Raw genomic sequence first — 24,095 nt, 5'->3', positions numbered from 1 at the left:
GTCTTTTCTTAGCTTCCCAGCAGCTTGGAGAAAGATTCTCAGTTCCCCTCTCCGTGGCCCAAACAAAGCCAGATTAAAAATATGATGCAAACAGCAAGAAATCATGCAAAAACAGGCCTTTTCTAAGTGCAAAATCTGGGCTGCCTCTGCACAGAAATGTTAAAAACGTTTCTTTACAGAGCAGACAGAGCTGGCAATTATCCACAGTACCCAAGTGGCCAATCTGAGAGTCCCAGTTTTCACAGTTAAGTGCCAACAGATTTTGGAAATTAGAGGTCAGCAAAGGCAACTGCTTCAACCCTGAGGAATTCCCCCAGGGCAATTTGGGTGACCTGTTATGGGGACGGGGGTGAAATTCAATTCGGTTCACATTTTAATGTGAGCATACCTGGTTTGCCTTTTCCAAAGCAACATGCAAACCAAATATACAGCTATCCTTGGAAAGTTTGCATTTTTCCAAATTTTGAAATGCAGTTCTCCACAGACAAGTAACGTAGGCAAAACATACATATGTCAGGTTAAAGGATGAAAATATATTAGTGAAAATAACATACCAAAATGCATTGTATTAGAAGAGATGGCTTTGCAAAAATGTACATATTGGGGGAAATTCACAATGAAAAGCCAATGAATTTTCATGAGGACCTTTTCTTTTTAAAAAACAAAGTTCACAAAGTGATGTGCAAATGTGGAGAACTGAACTTAGATCTGGAAAAATGAGAAACTGAGAGAAACCAACATTGACCTATACCCCCATCGCTAGACCTACAGCGACATTTTGGCTTACCCAAACCAGATCAAGGAAAAAGAATTCCAACATGGAGGCAAGGACGGTGAAGTCAAATTCTCCAGGGTGCTGCTGCCCTCTGATTATCCATGCAAGAAAGTCCACCACCACCAAAGACATTTAGGCCACATTCGCACCATGCATTTAAAGTACTCTGTGACTACTCGAAACAGTCACAGCTTTCCTCAAAGAATTTTGGGAGCTGTGGTTTGTTGTGGGTGCTGATTTATTTGGGGACCCCTATTCCCCTCACAGAGCTACGATTCCCATAATTCCCTGGGAAGAGGGACTGGCTGTTAAACCACTTCTGGTTCCCAAAATCCTTTGGGGAAAGCCATGAGTGGCATCGCAGTGCTTTAAACGTACGGTGCCAGTGGCCTTAGACCAATGGGAAGCATTTACCATTCATTTCGCAGCCGACCAGCTCGAAGCGCAGAGTGCAGGCTCTACGGCAGATCACAGGGTAGATGCGGAGGTACTGGGCTGTTACCGGAGGATTGAAGAGGTTGGTCACCGTGTCTTCATAGTCTGAGTTGCCAGTGTAAACCTGCCAGGAGAGAGGGCAACGGTGAAAGGATGAGACCTTAGGAACAGAGTTGATGGTCTAGAGCAGGGATAGTCAACCTTTTCATAGCTACCGCCCACTAATGCATCTTTCTTGATGGTAAAATTTCCTTACCACCCACCAGTGCTCGATGGAAGGAGGATTCCGCTTGTGACGTAGAACCCCCTACCGCCAACCTAGAATCCTGAAATGCCCACTAGTGGGTGGTAGGGACCAGAATGATAACCCCTGGTCTAGAGTCACATCTGCTCTCTAAAGAGGAGATCTTCTTAGGCAGCTACTTCGAAGAGGCAGCATGGCAGAATGGTTAGAATGCTGGCACTTTTTGACAGAGATCACGAGCTCAAATCCAGCTCACACTTCTAGCAGGTTTCTTGCGATTATAAACGTGTAGTGACCTGCATCTATGCAAACTATCCTGAACTCAATGGAGGAAAGTTGAAATAGCAACAGAAACTCTGCAGCTCAGTGGCATTGGCCTTACACGCAGATGGTGTTGCCAGTTGGTGCAGACAATACAGAGCTAGATGTATCAAGGGATGTGGGTGACACTGTGGTCTAAACCACTGAGCCTCTTGGGCTTGCCAATCGTAAGGTCAGCAGTTCAAATCCCCACGACAGGGTGAGCTCCCGTTGCTCTGTCCCAGCTCCTGCCAACCTAGCAGTTTGAAAGCACGTCAGCGCAAGTAGATAAATAGGTACCACTGCAGCAGGAAGATAAACAGCATTTCCATGCATTCTGGTTTCCATCACGGTATTCCATTGCACTGGAAGCAGTTTAGTCATGCTGGCCACATGACCCGGAAAGCTGTCTGTGGACAAACGCAGGCTCCCTTGGCCTGAAAGCAAGATGAGCGCTGCAACCCCATAGTCGCCTTTGACTGGACTTAACTGTCCAGGGGTTCTTTACCTTTACCTTTAGATGTGTCAATGGTCCGACTCAGTTTAAGGCAGCTCCCTATGTTCTTTCTACTTCTACTATAGAGGAGTTTGGAGCTTGCAGGAATAACAGAGGGAGCCAATATATAGGAGAAGGAAAACTCTGGTCCTAAACCTCTGTTGCCTTGCGGGATACCAACTCAAACAGTTCTGCTAGCTCACAAAACAAACTTGCTGTAAGTATAATCAGAACAGCTTAAACCAGCTATTTAATTGGGGTGAGGTGGGGGCTGTTCGTGTGCTGGGACCCCACACACACCAACTCCCCCCCCCTTTCATGCAGAAGCTAAATCAACTCTTATGTACCTTTATCAGGCTTCCACTGGGACAAGAGAAAACGTTTAAGGTGGGGTGGGGAAGGGTGGGTCTGAGGAATGGCTACTATGCAATGTGTTTCTGATTATCGCACTTAGGGGGGCTTTGTCGGTGCTTGCAGAAAAGCTCAAAGAACTTCTGGACTTCCCAATATTCAGCATAGCCTCCTCAACACCTGCACGGGGACAAGTAAGGACCCACCAGGCTGAGCACAGTGAATTAAGCATCATTAGTACTCTCTGAGAAGAGCTAAAATGTTTCTTCTTCCATGGTTGGGAGAGGCTGGAATTGCAGCAATCTAAAGGAAACAGGGAGGGCAGGGCAGCAGAGCCCTCAAGGCACACCTGCCAATTTCAGTTTGTCTCAGTTTTCCCCCCCCAAAAAAAATCTTAAATTAAGTTCTCCACCTTAGTTCGCAAAAGGCAACTTTTAAGTCCTCATGGAAAAACTCCTGCCGCTCATAAGATTCCTTGCAACACCATTTGACAAGCTCAGATATGTTTCAATCACAGTGGATTCTTCTACGATTGCAACTAAAAATGCATGCTGTCCTCAAAACTGTTCCTTTTTTGTAGCAAAAGGTGATGCGCTTCAATGGAAAAGACGGCTGGTGGCAGAGAGGAAGCCCATTTTTTTCTAAGCAAGGCATTTGTACAATGCACTGCCCATCTAACAAGGCCCTCCTACAGTCCAGCTTATGAACCCAGGCCATTTTTTGTGCTCAATTTTGCCTAACATCCGGTGCTAGTCATGGTAGGAGCACTTTTTTGAAATCAAAAGGGCATTACTAACCTAGGTCCATTCATTTCAATGGGTCTACTCGGAGTACAGCTAGCATGGGAGTCACCCCACTGTTTTTAGTTTACTAAAAGTAAGTAAAATACACATGCTAAATTTAATCATTCTCTAGGGCAAGAGTTTGGAGGAGGGTTAGGCTGAGGGCCAGATCCCCTCATGGACAACCTTCTGGAATCCACATACGGGGGGGGGGGGGCAAATGGAGATGGGTCGGAGGGGGGGAAATGGGCAAGGAAACTGATGTGTCCTTTGTACATCAGGAGTTCTGTGGGAAATTCAAGCAACTGCCACTCTGCGCCAATCAAAATCCCAGTTTTGTGGGTTGTGGGGCAGGCATCAGCATCCGAAGCAACTACAAAAAGCGACTGCGGGATGGTGCCAAGCCTAACAACAAAGACGCTGTTTCAGTGGCCTACCTTGGGAGGCTGCTGTTAAGAAAAACAAGGTAATGTATTTTATAAAGCACTTCAGCATCGTCCAGGGGTACAGGTGGCGCTGTGGTCTAAACCACTGAGCCTCTTGGGCTTGCCGATCGGAAGGTCGGCGGTTTGAATGCCTGCAACAGAGTGAGCTCCCGTTGCTCTGTCCCAGCTTCTGCCAACCTAGCAGTTCGAAAGCACACCCGTGCAAGTAGATAAATAGGTATCACTGCAACGGGAAGTTAAACGGTATTTCCATGCATTCTGGTTTCCATCACGGTGTTCCATTGCACCGGAAGCAGTTTAGTCACGCTGGTCACATGACCCGAAAATCTGGCTCCCTTGGCCTGAAAGCGAGATGAGTGCCGCAACCCCATAGTCACTTTTGACTGGTCTTAACCATCCAGGGGTCCTTTACCATTACCATCATACCATCCACTTTTTTTTTGTTTCTCCACCTCTCAGGCACAGCTGCAGCACCTGCCCCATTTGCTCACCTTGTCATGATCTTGCTCCTCATCCTTAATGTACACAAACTCACGCCCGTCGAGGCTGTAGGCTACTTTGTAGGCCCGGACATATTCCAGGCGGCCTACGCGGCGTGCACCTTGCGTGGCAAGGCCGGAGATCCTCATCTTCCTCATCAGGTTGACCTGGGGTGAGGAAAAGCAGGCAGAAACTGGATAAACATCTCTGTATGTGTGTGTGTTTGTGTGACTCAACACTAATCAGATGTTTTGTGTGTGGCTTATTTGCCCAACAGCAGGCTGGGAGTCACAAAAACAAGCACAGCACATTGAAGCACCCATTTCTCTTTTCGCCCCCACCCATATCTATTTATTTAATTTATATCCATTTATATCCCTCCCTCCCAAAGGAGCCTTAAAACATCAGCCTTAAAAACAATGAAAGCAACACAATCCAAGCTATGCTTATTAGACTTATTGGTCACTTGTAACCTAAGAAGGTATCAAAGCAACTTGCATTAAAATACATTACACCATAAAAAGGAAGTCACATTAATGTTTCTATAATTCAAACAAGCTGCCTCAACAGTAACAGCACATTCACCATTATTACATAATCAACTCAGTCTATCAAAGGCCTGTTTCCACCTGGCCCTCCCAGTTTGAGCGAATGCTCCTTGCTTAGTTTTTGGCCTCCCACGTTTCGAAGCCCACCATTACCTGAATCCAAGGGCTCCTGTCATAGTTACTGGAGGTCCAGGCATTCACAATCCCCTTGTTGTTGAGGCGGGCGAGCTCTGGCCCCCAGCGCTGCAGGCCAAGGAACCCGTAGTGCACTGAAGAGGCGGCAAGCTGTGTGTTCGAAATGGCTCCTGACTCCATGCCGAGCAAATTTGCACATCCTGGAGGGGGTCACCAAGACCATAGGGAGGAGGGCAGGGAAAGAGGGAGAGAAGAAGAAACTGAAACCATTACATATTGCTTCCCTGTTAATACCTGCCTCCACTTCCCTCCCCAGCTTCTTCCACTGTGTCAGCTTTTCGACTGTAAGCTCCTTGGGGCAGGAACCTGCCTCTTGAACTCTGCAAAACAACACACACACACACACAGCGAGAGAGAGTTGGCACCCTGCAAACAACACCACAGAGAGAACTGCCACATCAAGAGTAGGAGAGCATCAGACTTTTTGGCTGTGAAGTATTTATCATTCTATATGAAGCAAAGTGGTACTTCAAAGTCTCAAGCAGAGACTGTTCTGTGCTTTTATAGAATTTTATTCAGATCTGCACGCACTCAATTTATTCCATACCGTGTTATTTTATTTTAACATTTGTTAAACAAGAACATCCCCTCCCTTTTTAAGAAGCGTGTTGCAACCTGCCAGGGAAACATGGCATTTTAAGTTTGTTTATGATGTTGCCTTGTGTTACTTTTCATATGGTTCAAACTTTGGTTCTTGGGATGGTTCCATAACTATATACCATGGGTGGCCAACTCCCAAGAGACTGCGATCTACTCAGAGTTAAAAACTGGCAGTGATCTACCCACTTTTGGGGGGTTCAGGTGAAAGAGTTGTTGAGAGGAGGAAAGCCCCCACTTTTGTGGGTGCAGGGAGAAATGTTGAGCTTTTTTTTAGGCGGACCAAAGTTGTTGAGCTTCTATGGGTTTGGTTGGAAAATGGCATCGCCAAACTTGGAGAAGTGCACATTGCAAAGGATAGCTGCATTTTCGTTCCTGCACTGATCTGGAAAGAGCAAATCAGTCAGAAGAATTCCTCTCTCAAACCCAGTTGCCCAGGAACTGGCAAAATCAGAAGCAGGAGCTCATTAAGGTCTGGGTCTGTCTGTTGCTTCCCAGGGTAGTGAATCACCAAGAGTGTCAGGATGCAGCATTTCCCTAGGGAGCAAAGGGTTCCCAGTCCTTCTGAACAGGTGTGGCAATGCAGTTCTTCTGAAGCCCCACCAGTTCTTCTGAACAGCAAGCCCTACAGCATGGGGAGCAAACTAAGGCCCAGGGGCCAGATCCGGCCCAATCGCATTCTAAATCCAGCCTGCGGACAGTCCGGGAATCAGCATGTTTTTACATGAGTAAAATGTGTCCTTTTATTTAAAATGCATCTCTGGGTTATTTGTGGGGCATAGGAATTCGTTCATTTTTATTTATTTTTTCAAAATATAGTCTGGCCCCCCCACAAGGTCTGAGGGACAGTGGACCAGCCCGCGGCTGAAAAAGTTTGCTGACCCCTGCCCTACAGCCTTTCCAGGGTGTGACTGGGCAGTAATAGACTTTCCTGGCTCTTGACCAGAGTTCCTTGGGAAGAAGGACTGACTGTTAGGCCACTCTGGAAATTGCAGCTCAGTGAAGGGAACAAGGGTCTTTTAACAATTCTTGTTTATTGTTTGTTTTGTAATACAAGGAAAATTACATATCGTTTCTCCATTTTTCGATTCATAGTGTCTTCTTCGCAGTTTGTTTACATGCGGTATGAGGCACTATTGTCACAGCCATCATGTGGTTGGGGTAAAAGAGTGGGGGGGGAGAGTTGGGGTTAGTGTTCTTTCTGCATAGTGTTAGAGTATGGTTTTGTGTCAGCATTGTACAGGTAGGTCCTTTGTTTGTTTGTTTGTTTGTGTGTACACATACATACATACATACTCACTCACTCACACACACATGCATGCATATATATATATTTCTTTTTATTTGCACTGTAAGAGATTAGAGCTTGGTTGGAAGCCATGACTGCTTCACAATGCAGAGGGCACCTTAGCTCACTATTGGCTTATAGAATTTTCCAAGATTTCTGCATGTATACAGGTGATAACACTCAACGCAGAAACTGGGTCATCCATGGGCAGAATTTTATGGGGTGGTCGCATGTTTTGCATATACAAGATCATCAAACCATCAACTCTTTGCATATACAAGATGCTGGCGTAATGGGTTTTTTTTTTTAATTAAAAAAACACACACACAAAAAAAACCAGACTAGGACCAGGCTGAAATCCCCTCCCAGCCATGAAGCTCTCTGAGCCATTTGGAGTCTCTCAGCCTAACCTACCTTGCAGAATAAACTCCAGGGTGGGAAGATAACAGATATCAGTGTAAGCAAATAAACTTCAGTTCATCAACCTGTTTGCAAGCTTCCCCAGGGTCTTCCAGCCGCTAGTTTTCTGAAGCAGACTATTGGGCTGTATCACAAATGTGAGACCACCCACCCCACCCCTGATCTTGATGGATCCCAACTCTCAACAGCCCAACCAGCAAGGCCAATGGTCATGGATGTTGCAAGTTCTAGTCCAACAACATTTGCAGGACCAATGATTCACCAGCTATGCTCTAAACAGATCTTGGTCATTTCATCACCACCACCCTTCATACCCATCACGGATCATGAACTTACGGAGTTGGCAGGATTTCCCCAGGTAGGGTGGCATGCACTTGCAGGCATAGTCCCCACTGAGATCCAAGCAGGTTCCTCCATTCTTACAGGGCTGCGAAGAGCATTCGTTCATGTCTACAGCCAAAAGGAAAGAAGAATTGAGTTGCTCACTCCCAATGCAGCCAAATCAGGATCCCCGTTTCACTAAATACCCATGCATTTGATGGCTTAATAATATTGTTCCTGGCAACCTCAAGATTGCTGGATGGAAGCATGTTCCAAATTGTAATTGCTGCTAGAATGTTTTGGTCTGTTTTAGAATTGGCTTGATGTGTTTTTCTCTTGTATATCTATTTGCCTCCCTGTCCTCCTTGGGGAGGAAGGGCAGGATATAAACTCTATAAATGAAAAGAAAACCATAAAAGAAAGCTTTGTTGCATTTGTCAGCCATGTCTTAAGACTGCAAATCTCTGAAGGTCATTTGTGGCCAAACAGAAGATAAGGCGGGGTACCACTGTACTTTTCCTATCTTCGATGCTACTTTTAGTTGCCAAAAGACAGATAAATTGTGATTTTCTTTGCTGAACAGCTGTAACAGTTACCGGCTGAAACTGTATCTGCCATCAACAACAGACTCGCAGAGGAGAGTACGGAGTATGAACAGCGAGTATAGTGCACTGGTTAGAATGTCAGGCTAGGACATGCAGGACCAGGGTTCAAATCCCCACTCTTCCAGGAAGCTAACTGGGTGAGCTTGAGCCACAGTCACAACATCTCACCCTTCGTTGCCTCTCAGGGTTGTTGTGAGGGTGAAATGGGGAAAGAGAAGGGACCGAATTGCCACACACAGGAAGAACAAGGATATAGTTTGAGTGCCTCACTTGTACGTCTATAAATCATTTATTGGTCAACACAAATAGAAGTTATTAATACTGCAGCTGTTGTATAAGGGATTATTATATTGACCAGAATGTAATTGAAATTAGTAAGATTTTGGAATGCAGAAATAAAGAGGGAAAGGGAGATATAAATGTAAAATCTGGCCTACTATAAACATGGATGTAATTGCAAGAGGTGGTTGTTGCCCTACTTGGGGGCGTTCCTAGAGGAACATAGCTACAACTGCTGGAAACAGGGTACCAGACTGATGGGCCATTTACTCCAAGCCAGCGCGAGCTTCTCTTCTGTTTGCAGCTGCAACTTTCCCAAAGACACATCTCACACTCACTGTTTTCGCAGTGTTTGCCTTCATAGCCCGAAGGGCACTTGCAAAGGTATTCGGTGAAGACATCACCCCTGTTGGGAACCACCTGGCACTCGCCCCCATTCTGGCAGGGGTTTGGGTGGCAGGCACCTGAAAACAAGTGGTGCAGAAGGAGAAATTAGATGCAAACAAGAACATCTCACAGCCCCTGCTAGATTTAACTATGCAAGAGAAGGTCGACAAACCACCACCTGCCAAAGTTATCAGCGCCCCCAACACACATGCGATTTCATTAGAAATCTGGTTGGCCGCTGTTAGAACAGGGTGATGGAGTAGATGAGCCACTAGCTTGATCCAGCAAGACACTCCGTATGTTCTAAAGAAATCATGTATGTCAGAGCAGCTGATGGTTTGCAAATGGCAATCAGGATGTGAATATCCTTTCCCAACAAATGAGATGTGCATGTCATTAGCACTGCAAAATATATTCTGAAGTGCAATGGAATAACAATAGCATAATTAGCAGGACTGGTGTGCTTGCACTTATTTTAACTCCGCCATTGTTGCAGTAAGCATTTGGGGTCCCAAGGTGGAGAGATTTTGAGACCACTGCAGAACTTGTGTCAGGAGTCAGATCAGTCCCTTATCCAATGCCCTATCTACCGTATTTTTCGCTCTATAAGATGCACTTTTCCCCTCCTAAAAAGGGGAAATGTATGTGTCTTATGGAGCGAATGCAGGCTGCGCAGCTATTGCTGAAGCCAGAAGAGCAAGAGCGCAGCAATCCCTCTTGCTCTCCTAGCTTCAGGGATAGCCACGCAAAGGCTCTTGAGTGCAGCGGGAGCGCTCCTGCCTCTTCGCTCAAGAGGCTTTGCATTGCTTTCTTGTTTCTTGTTTCCCTCCTGTAAAAACTAGGTGTGTCTTATAGAGCGAAGAATAAGGTATTCTGCGGTTTAGTCATGCTGGCCACCATGACCTGGAAAGCTGTCTGCGGACAAACACCAGCTCCCTCAGCCTGAAAGCCACAACCCCATAGTCGCCTTTGACTGGACTTCACCATGCAGGGGTCCTTTTACCTTTTTTACCTATCCTGCATTTCCCTCTCTGGGCTCCTCCAAGCAACTTCACTATCGAGCATTCATCCTGAGTTGGTTTTACTCTTTTTAGAGCTTGTGTTGTATTCCATTTTCATTATGCACATCGTTTTGACGGCTTAATGGTAGCCTATAAATTTGTATTAATAATCATCATAAACCATCCTCTGCTTGCTTAAGTTCTAACGATAAACCCCGTGCTCCGAACACCACATTTACCTTTCTCGGTTTCATTGCAATCAATCCCAGTAAAGCCTTCTGCACAGATACAGAAGAAAGGAGATTCGGTGATGCCGGTCAGGCAAGTTCCTCCGTTCTGACACTTGTTCTCTTCACAGAAGTCACCTGGAAAACCAAGGGAGTGAATCAGTGCAAGGCAGCAGCTTTGTAGTGAAGGTCCCTCTTCCCCACCATTTCTGAATCATAAAATACCAACGGGGGTCAGGATGCTGATTTGTATGAGGTTCCCATTTCCAATTTTGTCCAGGAGTGGGGGAGGGGTCACAGAAAACATACAGTGGTGCCTTGGGTTACATACGCTTCAGGTTACATACACTTCAGGTTACTGACTCCGCTAATCCAAAAATAGTGCTTCAGGTTCAGAACTTTGCTTCAGGATGAGAACAGAAAGGCCAGGACTAGCCGTCTGAAAAACAGTTTCTACGCTAATGCAATTCTGGTTCTAAACTCAGCATAAGGGGTTTCTGTAGTATAGTGTGTTTTAAAATGGGGTTTTATAGAGTTTTTAGGGGTTTTTGAATGTTTTATGTAGTTTTGTAGTAGTTTTATGTAGTTTTTATGTAGTTTTATGTAGTTTTATGTAGTTTTCAATTTCATTGTTCCGCAAGGGACAATGACAATAAAGATATCGTATCGTATCATATCGTAAGAAATTGTGCTCCGGCGGCGCAGCAGCAGCAGGAGGCCCCATTAGCTAAAGTGGTACCTCAGGTTAAGAACAATTTCAGGTTAAGAACAGACCTCCAGAATGAATTAAGTACTTAACCCGAGGTATTTGGAGAGGGGCAACAGCTCAGTGGTACAGCATGTGCTATGAAATAGAACAAAAACAATCCCCAGAAACTATTTTTATCCTGCCTGTTTTTCTAGGGATTATTTAAGTGGGGGGGGAGCATCCTCACAGGCGTCGGAAACCTTTGGGCATCCCGATGTAGCTGAACTACAACTCCCATCAGGCATACCAGCACCTAGGGGCTGAAGCAGTTCTGTGAGGACCATGTTTTTGAGGGGGGCGGGCCCTCTCAATGTTCATAGAATCATAGAGTTGGAAGAGACCACAAGGGCCATCGAGTCCAACCCCCTGCCAAGCAGAGGGGGTTTGGCTCATCGCATCACGTTGGGCCCCCTCAATCGTCTTGAGAAGATGGCGCATCTGACTCAAACCATCTTTGGCAACTGGCAATGCTTGCTGGGGCTGACAGGAGTTCAGCAACAAGTAAAACCCTGGTCCAACTGCACTGGCTACCAATTAGTTTCTGGGCCCAATTCAAAGTGCTAGTTTTGACCTATAAAGCCTTAAATGGCTCAGGACCGCAATACCTCAAGGACCACCTCTTCCCATTTGAGATCATCTTCTGAGGCCCTTCTTTGTGTGCCCCTCCTTGAGAGGTTCGGAGGGTGACAACACGAGAACGGGGCCTTCTCTGCAGTGGCTCCCCGTCTGTGGAATGCTCCCCCCAAAGAAGTTTGCCTGGAGCCTTCATTATACACCTTTATGCGCCAGGCAAAAATGTTCCTTTTTAACCAGGCCTTTGATTGCTCTGATTGACATCCTATGCCCTTTTAAAAAGTGGCTCTTTGGGGGGGGGAGTGCATTATTGGGTTGTTCTTTTTATTCTGATTATGTAAGTTGTGGTTTTATGTTTATCTTTTCTCTGAACCACCCTGAGACTTCCGGGTATGGGGTAGTATATAAATTCAATAAAATAACAGCAACAATAACAATAACTAGGTCAAATGTTTCCCACACCTGGTGTAGCAGCAAATTCCATAGTTAACTATGCGCTCTGTGGAGAAGTACTTGTGTATACTTAAGTACATTAGAATAGCCTGCTGAATTAGGTCCATCTATTCAGGCATCCTGTTTTCACAGAGGCCAAACAGATGCCTAAGGAAGCTATGTCGAAGCACTGGCTGGCTTCACAGTTTTTCATGCATCGTGATTTTTGCACAGCACACACACGCACATGATGATTCGCAACATATTGCCAGGTCAAAAATTATGAAACCGGTATCACAATATGGACTTCAAACCGGTTTTGGGCGATGTATTGATATATTGCCTAGCTCTAGTCATCATTGTGATAGGAATTTTATGGTCTTAGATATATGGTAATGTTCATAAGCGTACCAATCAAGCACGTACATAGATCAGCACAGGAAGACCGACCTGGAACCATTTTGATTCCTAAACTGAGCAAATGTTTTCTCTGCACGGTCAAAGTGGGAAACACTTTCCTCACAAATCCTGTCTTAAGGGCACATTTAAGATATGAATAGGGTGTGAGCCTGTGACATGGCCCAGGAACCAAGTATTTATCATTACAAAAGACTGGCCAGGCTACCCAGGCAATCCAATCAAGTAACCTGCCAGACAGGAGATAAACAAGGACAGGAGAAAAACAACATTCAAATTTCTGTTTAGACCACCTTTTCTGTGATGTAGGTATGATGTATCTGAGGGGTGGTCTTAGGTTACACCCCTTCTGTGATGTATGTACGATGTTTCTGGGGGTGGTCTTGATCTACAGGGTGGCAATTTCAAAAGTCTTTATAAGGCCTTGCGCGCCATTTTTCTGGGTTCCTCCTCTCTCCTGCGGGTGAGGGGAGCACCCTGTTGCAACAGATCAATAAAGATCAAGCTTACTAGCTGCTTTGCTTCTCAATATTCTCTGGCTGGCCTCTGTTATTCTCTCCTACCAATAGGGAACCTATGTAAGGACTCTCTATGAGCTCTTGGATACCCCATAAGGCAAAAGGGCAATTTTTGTTTACAACATCATCTTGCAGAAGTTAATCCCACAGTTTAACTATGCACGGAGAGAAGAAGTACTTTCTCTTTGAAGAATTCCTTTCGTTTTGCCTCTTCTGAATCTCCCGCTGTAAAGGGCCCAATGCAGATCCTCCAAAAATAGCCTCCAGGCTCCTTGTTTGCTGGGGTAGGGCTTTAACGTCCATGGCAGACAGATTTCATTAGCTTAAGCTACTCCTCCCAGCATTATTGCTCGTAAGTCTTTTTATAGCAGAAGTCCCTGGGGTTAATCTCACTTCCTAACACTCTGCTCCTCCAGTGTGCCAAGAAGAAACCAGGCTCCAAACTGTGTTCAGAGGTGCATGGGCAGCTCTCACAGCCCAGCCTGGGAAGGGAAAATAAAAAAAAGCAACAGAGCTCAGGCACTGCCTGTGCTGTCGCCCTGGCTGGTGCCAGATGACCTCATCTTCCATCAATGCGCTGCCACGAGCCACAGCCAGGGAGGAAGGGATGGCCATAGCAATCTGAGATAAAGGAATCGCTTCCGATCTGACTTGCTCCCAAACAGACAGGAGTACTTAGCTACCCTCTGTGTCTCTCTGCCCTACCTTTTGGACAATTAATGCAACTGAGAGCCGGGTTCCCGTGGAGTGGAGTGGGCAAGTTACTACAAAAAAACAATAACAACACTAAGCGTCTTCAGTGAAAGGAGGTGGCTGAACAGAAAAGCATTGGCAATCAGCAGGGATGTGTGAATGCCAGAGCTTTACAAAAGGGTAAGGGGAAAAAATTCAGAATCCAGGTTCCAGAGAACCCTTTTTTCCCTGCTCAGTGAACCTCTGAGTTGTACTGAATTAACTTTTACTCAAGAGTTCCAGGGGTCAGCAAACTTTTTCAGCAGGGGGCCAGTACACTATCCCTCAAACCATGTGGTGGGCCGGACTATATTCTGAAGGGGGGGGGGAATGAATGAATTCCTATGCCCCACAAATAACCCAGAGATGCATTTTAAATAAAAACACACATTCTGCTCATGTAAAAACAAGCTGATTCCCGGACCATCCACGGGCCGGATTTAGAAGGCAATTGGGCCGGATCCGGCCCCCAGGCCTTAGTTTGTCTACCCATATAATTGACTCATCAAACTTAATGGGCATTCATTTCAATTGGTCTAAAAAAGTTAGTTGAATACAACCCCAAGTTTTCATTTAAAAACAACCCACCACCACCACCAAGTTTCTAACCCTTAAAATGCTGGGAAAATAATATTTGGCTGTACAGTGGTACCTCAGGTTACATACGCTTCAGGTTACAGACTCCGCTAACCCAGAAATAGTGCTTCAGGTTAAGAACTTTGCTTCAGGATGAGAACAGAAATCGTGCTCCGGTGGCGCGGCGGCAGGAGGCCCCATTAGCTAAAGTGGTGCTTCAGGTTACGAATAGTTTCAGGTTAAGAACGGACCTCAGGAACGAATTAAGTACTTAACCTGAGGTACCACTGTATTGAGGATGGGCAGCATCCCAGAAGTTTCAGACGCCAAGTAGAGGTGATTTCAGAACATGGCATTTTGGGACAGATGCCAGGGCCACAGCAGGAGAGCTGTTAACGCCTGCTCTGGGGCTGCCTTTAAGGGAGGGTAAATTCATGCCCCAGTGCTTCAAGCAGTCCTGCAGCTGAGGTTGGTGGGAGCTAAAGTTCAACAACAACTAGATCTACCTTCCCTGATCTGCTTTGGACTCCAATGCCCATCAGCCCTAGCCAGCATTGTCATGGTCAGGGATGATGAGAGCTTTCATCCAAAACGCCTGGAGGACCAGTGTAAAAAACCCAGATTGGTATATAAGCTAATCACTGTTGAGTCACGCCAACGGAATGTCTAGGCGCCATTCCACCGGGAATCAGTTTTTCATTGTTATTGTTATTCATTTCATTTCTATAGCACTTTATATTTTAAAGAAAAAAATCTCAAAGCAGTTCACAACACATTAAAAATCACATAAAACAATCCAGAATAAAATAAATGCAAGCGTCAAGGAAAACAATGGAGGCAGCAACTTTTAAAACCTCAGAAAGTGCCAGGAAGATTATCCGTGAGATGTTCAGCAAAATTGGAGCATGTGTGATTACATAGCTTCCAAACTTGTCCATCATGGTACTTTCTGAATTGCCTGTCTTGAACCGCCATCCATAGTCAGACACATTTAATTTCCCTGTCCAGACACTTTAACTACCCCTGTCTCCTTCTCCCTCCCAGATCTGTTCTTCTTGCTCTTGCCCAAATTCTCTGATAAGCAAAAGACCCCCATTTGACAGTTCCCATCTTCTATTGATGAGCAACTTCCTCCAACCCAGTTACAGAGCACTTGACACATTCTCAGCCCACTGAGGGGTTTCTGAGATTCCTGGCTACATCTTCAGAGGTGGCTGCTCGGGTAAAATACAGTCCAAACACTGCTGTTCTGTCCACCTTTTGGTTTAATAATGTATAATTTGACATGAGCTTCATTCACAAAGCATGGTTTCCCATTCATAAAACATATTATCTCTCATGAAAAGGTTATGAATTGAGCTTCTCTGGGCGGGGTGGGGGGGTGTGCAGCATTCACCCTCAATTTACAGCAGAACCAATTAATTTCCCTAGTGTGTTCCTAATAGGACAGGCATTAAGTAGGTCTCTGCACAGCTCTGCAAGCCGCTTACTATTTCAAGGAAGAGGCTAGAGCAGAGGAGAAAGTCGACAGCGTGCAAAGGAAAAAGTGAGTTTTAAAGGGTGACTCTCCTGTCTGTGAACTCCTGCTACAATTTCTGTGACAATGGAACTCCCAAGTCAAAAGGTGGGATATAAATACCTTAATAATAAAATAACATCTTCATTCCAGGAAGCTGTCTTTTTACAGTTGCTTTTATACTTGTAATTTTGATGTCTGCCTTTATTTGTTTGTGGCCTGCCTAAGCAGTTCTTCTGGAAATGAAAGTGGTATATAAACCCTTTTAATCATTAACATCTGAAGCTAGACAGGCCAGTGACCTGACTTGGTATAACATGGTTTTTGAAGTCTCTACAAGTCTCAGGTTCAATCCCAAACAATTCCAATTAGAAAGGACAGGTAGCAGGCAATTGTCATAGGAGAGCGAGTCACACCAGAAATCCTTCAGAGCTGCTGCCAATCTGAGTATGAGTTATTATTTCTTTTATTTATTATTGACATGTCTAAGCAGCCCCAGAGCGAGAGGTCTCTGGGCAGTGGTGTAGATAAAAATGGCTTAAAATCTCATGTGCCCCCTCCATGGGAGATCTGGACAAAAACAGGGCCTTTTTAGTGGTGGTTCCCCACTCACAGAATGCTCTCCTGAAGGATGCTTGCCTGGCGCCATCATTACATATTTTAGGTGCCAGGCTTTTCTGCTAGGTCTTGGGCGAGTGGGATGTTTTAATCCTGCCTTGTAAAAATACAGTTGATTAAAATTTTCTTTTTGTTTTATGCTTTTTGTAATAATAATTTATAAAGGGACTAGTAAATTTAAATAGCAACAACTATAATATAAAACAGAGTAGATTGTACTAGCCTAGATGAACAAGAAGCCTGATCTGGTACAAGGCAGTGTCATATCCTACATGTAGTCTGTTCCTTTTGAATTATGGTGCTAGAGGAGACTCTTGAGAGTCCCATGGACTGAAAGAAGATTAAACCTATCCATTCTGAAGGAAATCAGCCCTGAGTGCTCACTGGAAGGACATGTCATGAAGCTGAGGCTCCAATACTTTGGCCACCTCATGAGAAGAGAAGACTCCCTGGAAAAGACCCTGATGTTGGGAAAGATGGAGGACACAAGGAGAAGGGGACGACAGAGGACGAGATGGGTGGACAGTGTTCTCGAAGCTACAAACATGAGTCTGACCAAACTGCGGGAGGCAGTGGAAGACAGGAGTGCCTGGTGTGCTCTGGTCCATGGGGTCACAAAGAGTTGGATACGACTAAACAACCAAGGGTCCTCTTTAGGGAGTCCCTGCAGAATAAAAAGGTTGCTCCCACACCCATTGGTGCTCCTTTATATTCTTTTCCTTTCCCCCATTCTGACTGCAGGCTAAGAATGTTTGTGTCCTTTGATTAGCTACTACTTAAAAACCAGCTCATTCCATTTGGCCCTGATAAACAAACCAGCAAACAATGGAAAGGGGGAAACGTATCTTCTGGTTGGGATAAGAAACTATTGTCTGCTTGCAGAGGGAAGGATTGCCTAATGATTAAAAGAATACTATGTGTCTGCATCGGGACTGTTGGGTCAGAACCAATTCCCAATTATCACTTCACTCACTGCCATGAGGCAAGGAAATCGGATGAGAAACACAATCATGCCCCCATGTGTGAGAACAATGTGTCTGTTTCCCAGAATCAGAAGTGCCTGGGGAAAAACAGGATTCCTTTAAGGCTAGAGAAGAGGGGAAAGTAGACAGCGTGCAAAGGAAAAAGTGAGTTTTAAAGGGCAACTCTCCTGTCTGTGAACTCCTGCTACAATTTCTGTGACAATGGAACTCCAAGTCAAAAGGTGGGATTTAAATACCTTAATAATAAAATAACATTTTCATTCCATTCATCTTGCCTGGAACCGGAATAGCCCCAATTCCTGTTGCCCACCTCTCCCTTATGTTTCATGACCCCCAAATAAAAGCCCAAATCATTCCCAGAGAGTTTTGATTCATTGGGAAGAGTAGCATTTTCTGTACGCTTGACTCTAAATCGCTTGGCAGAAGGAATGAGAATTATTTTTGCAGGGGCATCACTGATTGAAGGTGGCTTAGGTCACATTCACACCATACATTTAAAGAACATTTTACGCCCACATCTTCCTTCAAAGAACCCTGGGAATTGCAGTTTATCCCTTGCAGAACTACAATTCCCAACAACCTTGACAGGCTACAGTTCCAAGGATTCTTTTGGGGAAGCAATATACTTTAAATACCCTGTGGGCCTGATAGTAAAGTAAAGGGTAAAGGGACCCCTGACCATTAGGTCCAGTCGTGACCAACTCTGGGTTTGTGGTGCTCATCTCGCTTTATTGGCTGAGGGAGCCAGCGTACAGCTTCCGGGTCATGTGGCCAGCAGGACTAAGCCGCTTCTGGCAAACCAGAGCAGCGCACGAAAACGCTGTTTACCTTCCCGCTGGAGTGGTACCTATTTATCTACTTGCACTTTGACATGCTTTTGAACTGCTAGTTTGGCAGGAGCAGGGTCCAAGCAACGGGAGCTCACCCCCGTCGCGGGGATTCGAACTACCGACCTTCTAATCAGCAAGTCCTAGGCTCTGTGGTTTAACCCAGAGCACCACCCGCATCCCATCTGCCAAATATCAGAGGCTGGTCCCCTATTCACCCCTATATTTTGGGGTTGGCAAGTGTGGCGAGTGAGTGGGGGACCTTTATCACCATTGAAGGAGGCTGGATGGCCCAGAGGTTGCCAGATGTGGAACTTAAGTTAGAATTTTTAAAAGGAATGAGGACAAGAGAACAGATTGCACCAACAGCAGAATCCACTGGGATTTTCATTCATGCAGAATCCAGTCTAATCCCTTTCAGCTACGTACATCTCTGCACCTCCACCGTCCTGAGTTCCGGGTTGTTGTTTTTTTCCTCCTCCAACAAAGACTTAGAAGTGCTGACTCTGCCCTAAAGTGCTAACAAGAGAGGAGGCAGATAATGCTTAGCTCACTGTTGGGTTCAGGCCCGTACCCATCACAGCCCTGCCGTAAGCATTTAAACAGTCTCCTCCCCACTGTCACCATCAATCAGAAATATAAATATGCTGTGTTCTCTCCTCCAGCAGTTGCCTTAGGAACCAGGTAAAACTGTGGAAGAAAAAATCCCCGATTCTGACCACACAAAGGAAGCATTGCCAAGTGTGGGAAGAGATGTTACAAGGAACATATGCCCTCAACTTCCTCATTCTATTGGCAACTTGTTTTTTTATCCTGCTCTCCTTTCAAGATCGGCATACTGCACATGATTCCTTCCAATGCATGCACGTTCTGTCCTGACAGCAGCCCTCTTAGGTAGGCTAGGCTAAGAGGGAGCTGTTGGCCAACAGTCGGTTAATGAGGTTCAGGGCCAAGTAGGATTCAACCCCAAGTCTCCCTGACCCAAGTCCAACAGCCTATCCACTAGAAAAGGGGTGAGCAAAATTCAGGCCTGGAGAATATGCTTTGTTGTTGTCGTTTTTACTATATACCCAAGGTCCACCCATGGGAAACTGGAGCAAAAGAAATGCATATAAAATTAAATAATTCTCATCCCAAGTGTTTGCTCCAAGTACCAAAACCGAATGGAGCTCACAGTCCTTGCAAACAAAAAATCCCAAGTTTCCTTTCAGCGGTGTTAATCGGGAGTCATTTGCTTGCTACTAGTACTATAAGCAATTAGGAATCTGACTCCTTGCGGATGAGGTGATCACCAGCCACTATCCTATCCACAGCCTCGTCTGCACTACACAATAAAGCTGTATCATACCACTTTAATTGGTCGTGGCTTCCCCCAAAGAACCCTGGGAAGTGTAGTTTGCTGAGGGTGCCAAGTCATTAGAAAATCCCCTATTCAGTTAGCAGAACTACCATTTCCAGAGTGCTTTAACAACCAATCCCTCTTCTCAGGGAACTCTGGGACTTGTAGCTCTGAGAATGAAAATAACAAACTACAGTTCCCAGGATTCTTTGGGGGAAATCACAACTGTTTAATGCTTTAAATGCATAGTGCAGATGGGGCCCAGATCTCGCCTCGCCCCATCGCTGTACTATATTATATTGGCTGTTCAAGGCCTATTTACCATGTATAGGGCGTAAGAAAAATATGATGCTTACATCCCAATCCTGAAAGCAATTGTTTGGAATTACTTTTCAAAGAGCTTACTAGGGAAGAGGCACAGTTCAGTGGTAGTGCATCTGCTTTGCAAGCAGAAGGTTGCTAGTTCAATCCCCAGCAACTCTATGTATGGCTGAAACCCTGGAGAAGCTGCCAACCAGAGTAGACAATTCTGAGCTAGATGAGCCAATGATCTGACTCCACCTAAGACAGCTTCCTGTGTCCCTATGTACTTATTTGTTTATATTCCACTGTTTCTTCAGGGAGTTCAATACACTGCATCTTCACAACAGTCCTGCGAGGTAGGTTAGGCTATGAGAAAGTGACTGGCCTAAAGTCATCCAGGGCACACTTTGGAAAGAGGTGACATTTCATACTCAAGGCAACTGAGAATACCTCCATGGTGAGCAGAAAAGGAGTTGAATTATTTTGCAAGAAGTAGTAGTTTTTAATTTCAGACCATCACTTTAGCCCAAACTTACACATAAAGCTAAACCAAACCAAGGCTTAGTGCAAGCAAGCAAGTTCCCTGACTGAAGGGAACTTTTGTTTTTATTGTGTATTTCATGTTTTCATATTGTGATTTTATGTTGCAACCTGAGACCTGCGGGTATAGTGCAGTATACAAATTTAATGAATAACCAATAAATAAATAAAAGATCACTGTGACAATACTCCTCCCCAATGCCGCTGCCCTACAAGGGACGAAGCCATGGTTTGGCATATTGTTAAAACCCAGACTTATGGTTTGTCTACCCTTGATAAAGCGGTAAGCCAGGAACACACCTTGGTTAAAGTGCATGGTTTGTCTGGAGCAAGACAAACCATCGGGCCAAAATCTGGATGCAACGTTAAGCCAAACCATGGTGCCTTTAAAGCTATAGGAGCCTCAGTATGGAGGTGCACATCTAGGTAAAACTTCCAGACAGTGGCTTCCAAGTAAGATTAACCCTTGTGAGGGGCCACTGCTCAGAGGTAGGGCTGGGAGAGACTTCTGCCTCAAAGTCCAGAGAACCATTGCCAGCCAGTGTTGACAAAACTGAGCTAGACAGAGCAATGATCTGACCGGTTATGGAAGCAGCTTCCTACGTCCCTAAGCTCCTTTCGGAAATGAGTCACTGCACTGATCCAGTGTCTTCCACATCCCCACAAAAGCCTACCGACATCTTGCCCACAAGCACCCAAAAAGACCCTTGGGAGATTTACTAGGAAGTCCCTTTAACCAAACATGCACATGTACCTAAGTCCTGGAAATAGGTCGGTATAGAAGGAGAACAAATATACATCTCTAGCACCAAGTTTTAAGAAAAGAGGTTACTTATCCCCAAAACTACCCTGAAAGCCTAGAGCAGGCCCCCTTAGGCTCTCCTTTCACTTTCATTTCCACAGACCAATTCCCGTGGGAAAATATGGTGCCTATTTTCCCACATTGCAAAATGTTAGTCTGATGATCCCCAAATCAAGTCAAGGTTCAGAGGGTGGGGGAAGAGAGCACAGCCTTACTCTTTGTGTTGATCCCACTAGCTATTGTTTGTAAAATGTTACTGAGGAACGATACAGATAGGCTAAAACTGGGCGAGTCAGAGGCTTGTGGATTTCACTAGCTCCCTTTCCCTTCCTCCACCGTTTCCCTCCACAATTTGAACACAGGGCCTGCTTCTCTAAACTTCATAACCAGGTCTTCGTCTTAGAGCTTGCCAAGGCTAAATGCCCCAAAACACAGGCAGGGAGGAGGAGAACCATAAAAATAAAGCCAGGACTTAGCGCCGCCCGCCGCCCCTGGCGAATCCATCATTGCGCACAGAACTTCTCGAGCATGTACAGAGCGCTTTTCCCTAACCCTAATCAAACCGCATTCCAACCCAACGCGTAAACATACCCTGCTTGTGCGTTCGGCTGATCTTTTCAAACGGGCATTTCGATATTTCACGGCGCTTTAACGCGAGTTTCGTGGAAGGATTTGGTCGGCAGCGAAGGAATAAATCGAGAGGGGCTGGGCTGACAAACGGATTTAAAGCCAGGGCAGCTTCGCCTTCGAGGCGCCCCGCGCGCAATTTAAGAAGGGCTCCCCACCCACCACCTCCAGTAGCCAAAAACCAGGCAGCGGAGCGAGAGAAGGGAAGGGGAAATCGGCGTTGCCTACTCACCGCTGACAGCAACCAGCAGACAGAAGGCGAGGAAAGGCCCCAGCAGGAGCTGCGAGGAGCTGGGTCCCTTCATGGTGCGTCGTTCCCCTGCGGGGCTGGGCTGGGCTGAGCGCGCCTCCCGTCTCGTCTCGTCCTGCTCCGCTCAAGCTCGGCAAGTTCTGCCGCCTGTTTGTGTTCCTGCTCCGCACAGGCGAATGACTCAGTGCAGCCCAAGGCAGCGAGCGAGCCCGCCCCCTCTTTCCCTTAAGGCTCAGCCTGCCAATTACGCCCCGCCGCCACGTGCTCCGGCTGTCGAGCCAATAGCAAGCGGCGTCGGAAGGAGCAGGAGCAACAGCAGCGCAAGGAAAGCCATTTGGCCCATTTGGAGGGATGGGTGAGCGGACCGGGATGGGCTGCTGGGCGCCTAGACGCCAACATTTGGCTAAGCGCAGTCGTGCTTGAAATAGGTTTACCACCTTTGTTCTGGTATAATACAGGGTGGGGTGGGGGGAGCCCCCGATTTATTTATTTTCCATCTGATGCGAAGTGACTTCAAAGCAAACCATTATGATCTGATTTTTTTAATTAAATAGTTTTCATTTGATTTTACAAATTTGTTCACATTCCAAATCACAAATAATAAAAAATACACAAGATTCTTCCGAATCTTGAGACTTCCCTCCTCCCCTACATGGGTGCTTTAGTTAACCTTTAGTTAACCTTTTCAGCTATATAATATAAGTCATCTAATTTTTCGGTTCTCCATTGTGTCCAAAGTCTGTGTAACATTACTTGAGTTATTTAAGACCGGCTAAAGAGTTCAAATGCTTACAGTGGTCTCTCAAGTATAGTACAGTGGTACCTCGGGTTACATACGATTCAGGTTACAGACTCTTCAGGTTACAGACTCCGCTAACCCAGAAATAGTGCTTCAGGTTAAGAACTTTGCTTCAGGATGAGAACAAAAATCATCCTCCGGCAGCGGGAGGCCCCATTAGCTAAAGTGGTGCTTCAGGTTAAGAACAGTTTCAGGTTAAGAACGGACCTCCAGGACAAATTAAGTACTTAACCTGAGGTACCACTGTATAAATTTTCCCCATTCTTTGTTGAAGTTTTGAACCTTTGTTGAAGTTTCTGATTTTCCCGGTCATTTTTGCCATCTTTGCATAGTCCAACAACTTGGTCTGCCATTCTGCTCTGGTAGGGACCTTATTGTCTTTCCAACTGCAATAGAAAGGCATTATGATCTATTGCAGCCTAACAGGACGGCCCCTCCGGAATTTGTCACACACGTACAGGCACACACATGAATTTGTAGATCTGTCTATGCTTGGTTACCCAGAACTTAAATACACTCTTTCAAACACATGCATTTGGAGAGGATCCCTAACTTGGCAGGGAGAGAGAGAGAGAGAGAGAGAGAGAGAGGAGACTTGAAATACAGGACAAAGGTGCATCAATACAGGATGCAGCATTTTACATCAAAATATGGGACAATACTGTACAGTGGTGCCTCACAAGACGAAAAGAATCCATTCTGTGATTCTCTTCGTCTAGCGGTTTTTTTCGTCTTGCGAAGCAAGCCCATTGAAGGATTAGCGGATTAGCGCTATTAGCGGCTTTTAGCAGCTTATCTGCTGATTGGATCAGCTGATAAGCAGCTTAGCGGCTTAGAAAAAGGGGGGAGGGGGAAAAACCAGCAGGAACTCGCAAGACATTGTCGTCTTGCGAAGCAAGCCCATAGGAAATTCGTTTTGTGAAGCACCTCCAAAACGGAAAACTCTTTTGTCTAGCGAGTTTTCTGTCTTGCGAGGCATTCGTCTTGCAGGGCACCACTGTAATTATAATACGTTATAATAGTACTGGGACGCGGATGGCGCTGCAGAAGTTTGGTGGTTCGAATCCCCACGACGGGGTGAGCTCCTGTTGCTCGGTCCCTGCTCCTGCCAACCTAGCAGTTCAAAAGCACGTCAAAGTGCAAGTAGATAAATAGGTACCGCTCTGGCAGGAAGGTAAACAGCGTTTCCGTGCGCTGCTCTGGTTTGCCAGAAGCAGCTTAGTCATGCTGGCCACATGACCCAGTAGCTGTACGTCGGATCCCTCGGCCAATAAAGCGAGATGAGCGCCGCAACCAGAGTCATCCACGACTGGACCTA

The 24,095-nt window shown here is 45.7% G+C and overlaps 1 protein-coding gene across 2 annotated transcripts in view; it reads right to left on the bottom strand.

Moving 5' to 3' along the window:
• MFGE8 (milk fat globule EGF and factor V/VIII domain containing) overlaps window positions 1-22,174 on the bottom strand; it is a 28,789-nt gene extending 6,615 nt beyond the window's left edge. The window contains exons 1-7 of one of the 2 annotated variants that reach the window (XM_082198632.1): window positions 21,961-22,174; window positions 10,190-10,315; window positions 8,901-9,026; window positions 7,694-7,807; window positions 5,011-5,192; window positions 4,321-4,476; window positions 1,190-1,334 (exon numbers count right to left, since the gene is read on the bottom strand). In XM_082198632.1, the coding sequence (XP_082054758.1) occupies window positions 1,190-1,334; window positions 4,321-4,476; window positions 5,011-5,192; window positions 7,694-7,807; window positions 8,901-9,026; window positions 10,190-10,315; window positions 21,961-22,033 (922 nt within the window). In that variant the 5' untranslated portion in view covers window positions 22,034-22,174. The remainder of the gene's footprint in view (window positions 1-1,189; window positions 1,335-4,320; window positions 4,477-5,010; window positions 5,193-7,693; window positions 7,808-8,900; window positions 9,027-10,189; window positions 10,316-21,960) is intronic. The other variant, XM_082198633.1, reaches the window with a different exon arrangement.
• Between the last annotated feature and the right edge of the window lie 1,921 nt (window positions 22,175-24,095).

This window comes from Podarcis vaucheri (genome assembly GCF_965113315.1).
Source record: "Podarcis vaucheri genome assembly, chromosome: 14".
In the NCBI taxonomy this organism is placed as follows: domain Eukaryota; kingdom Metazoa; phylum Chordata; class Lepidosauria; order Squamata; family Lacertidae; genus Podarcis; species Podarcis vaucheri.
Note: the sequence above shows the minus strand (reverse complement) of the source record. Positions and strands in the feature narration are given on the sequence as shown.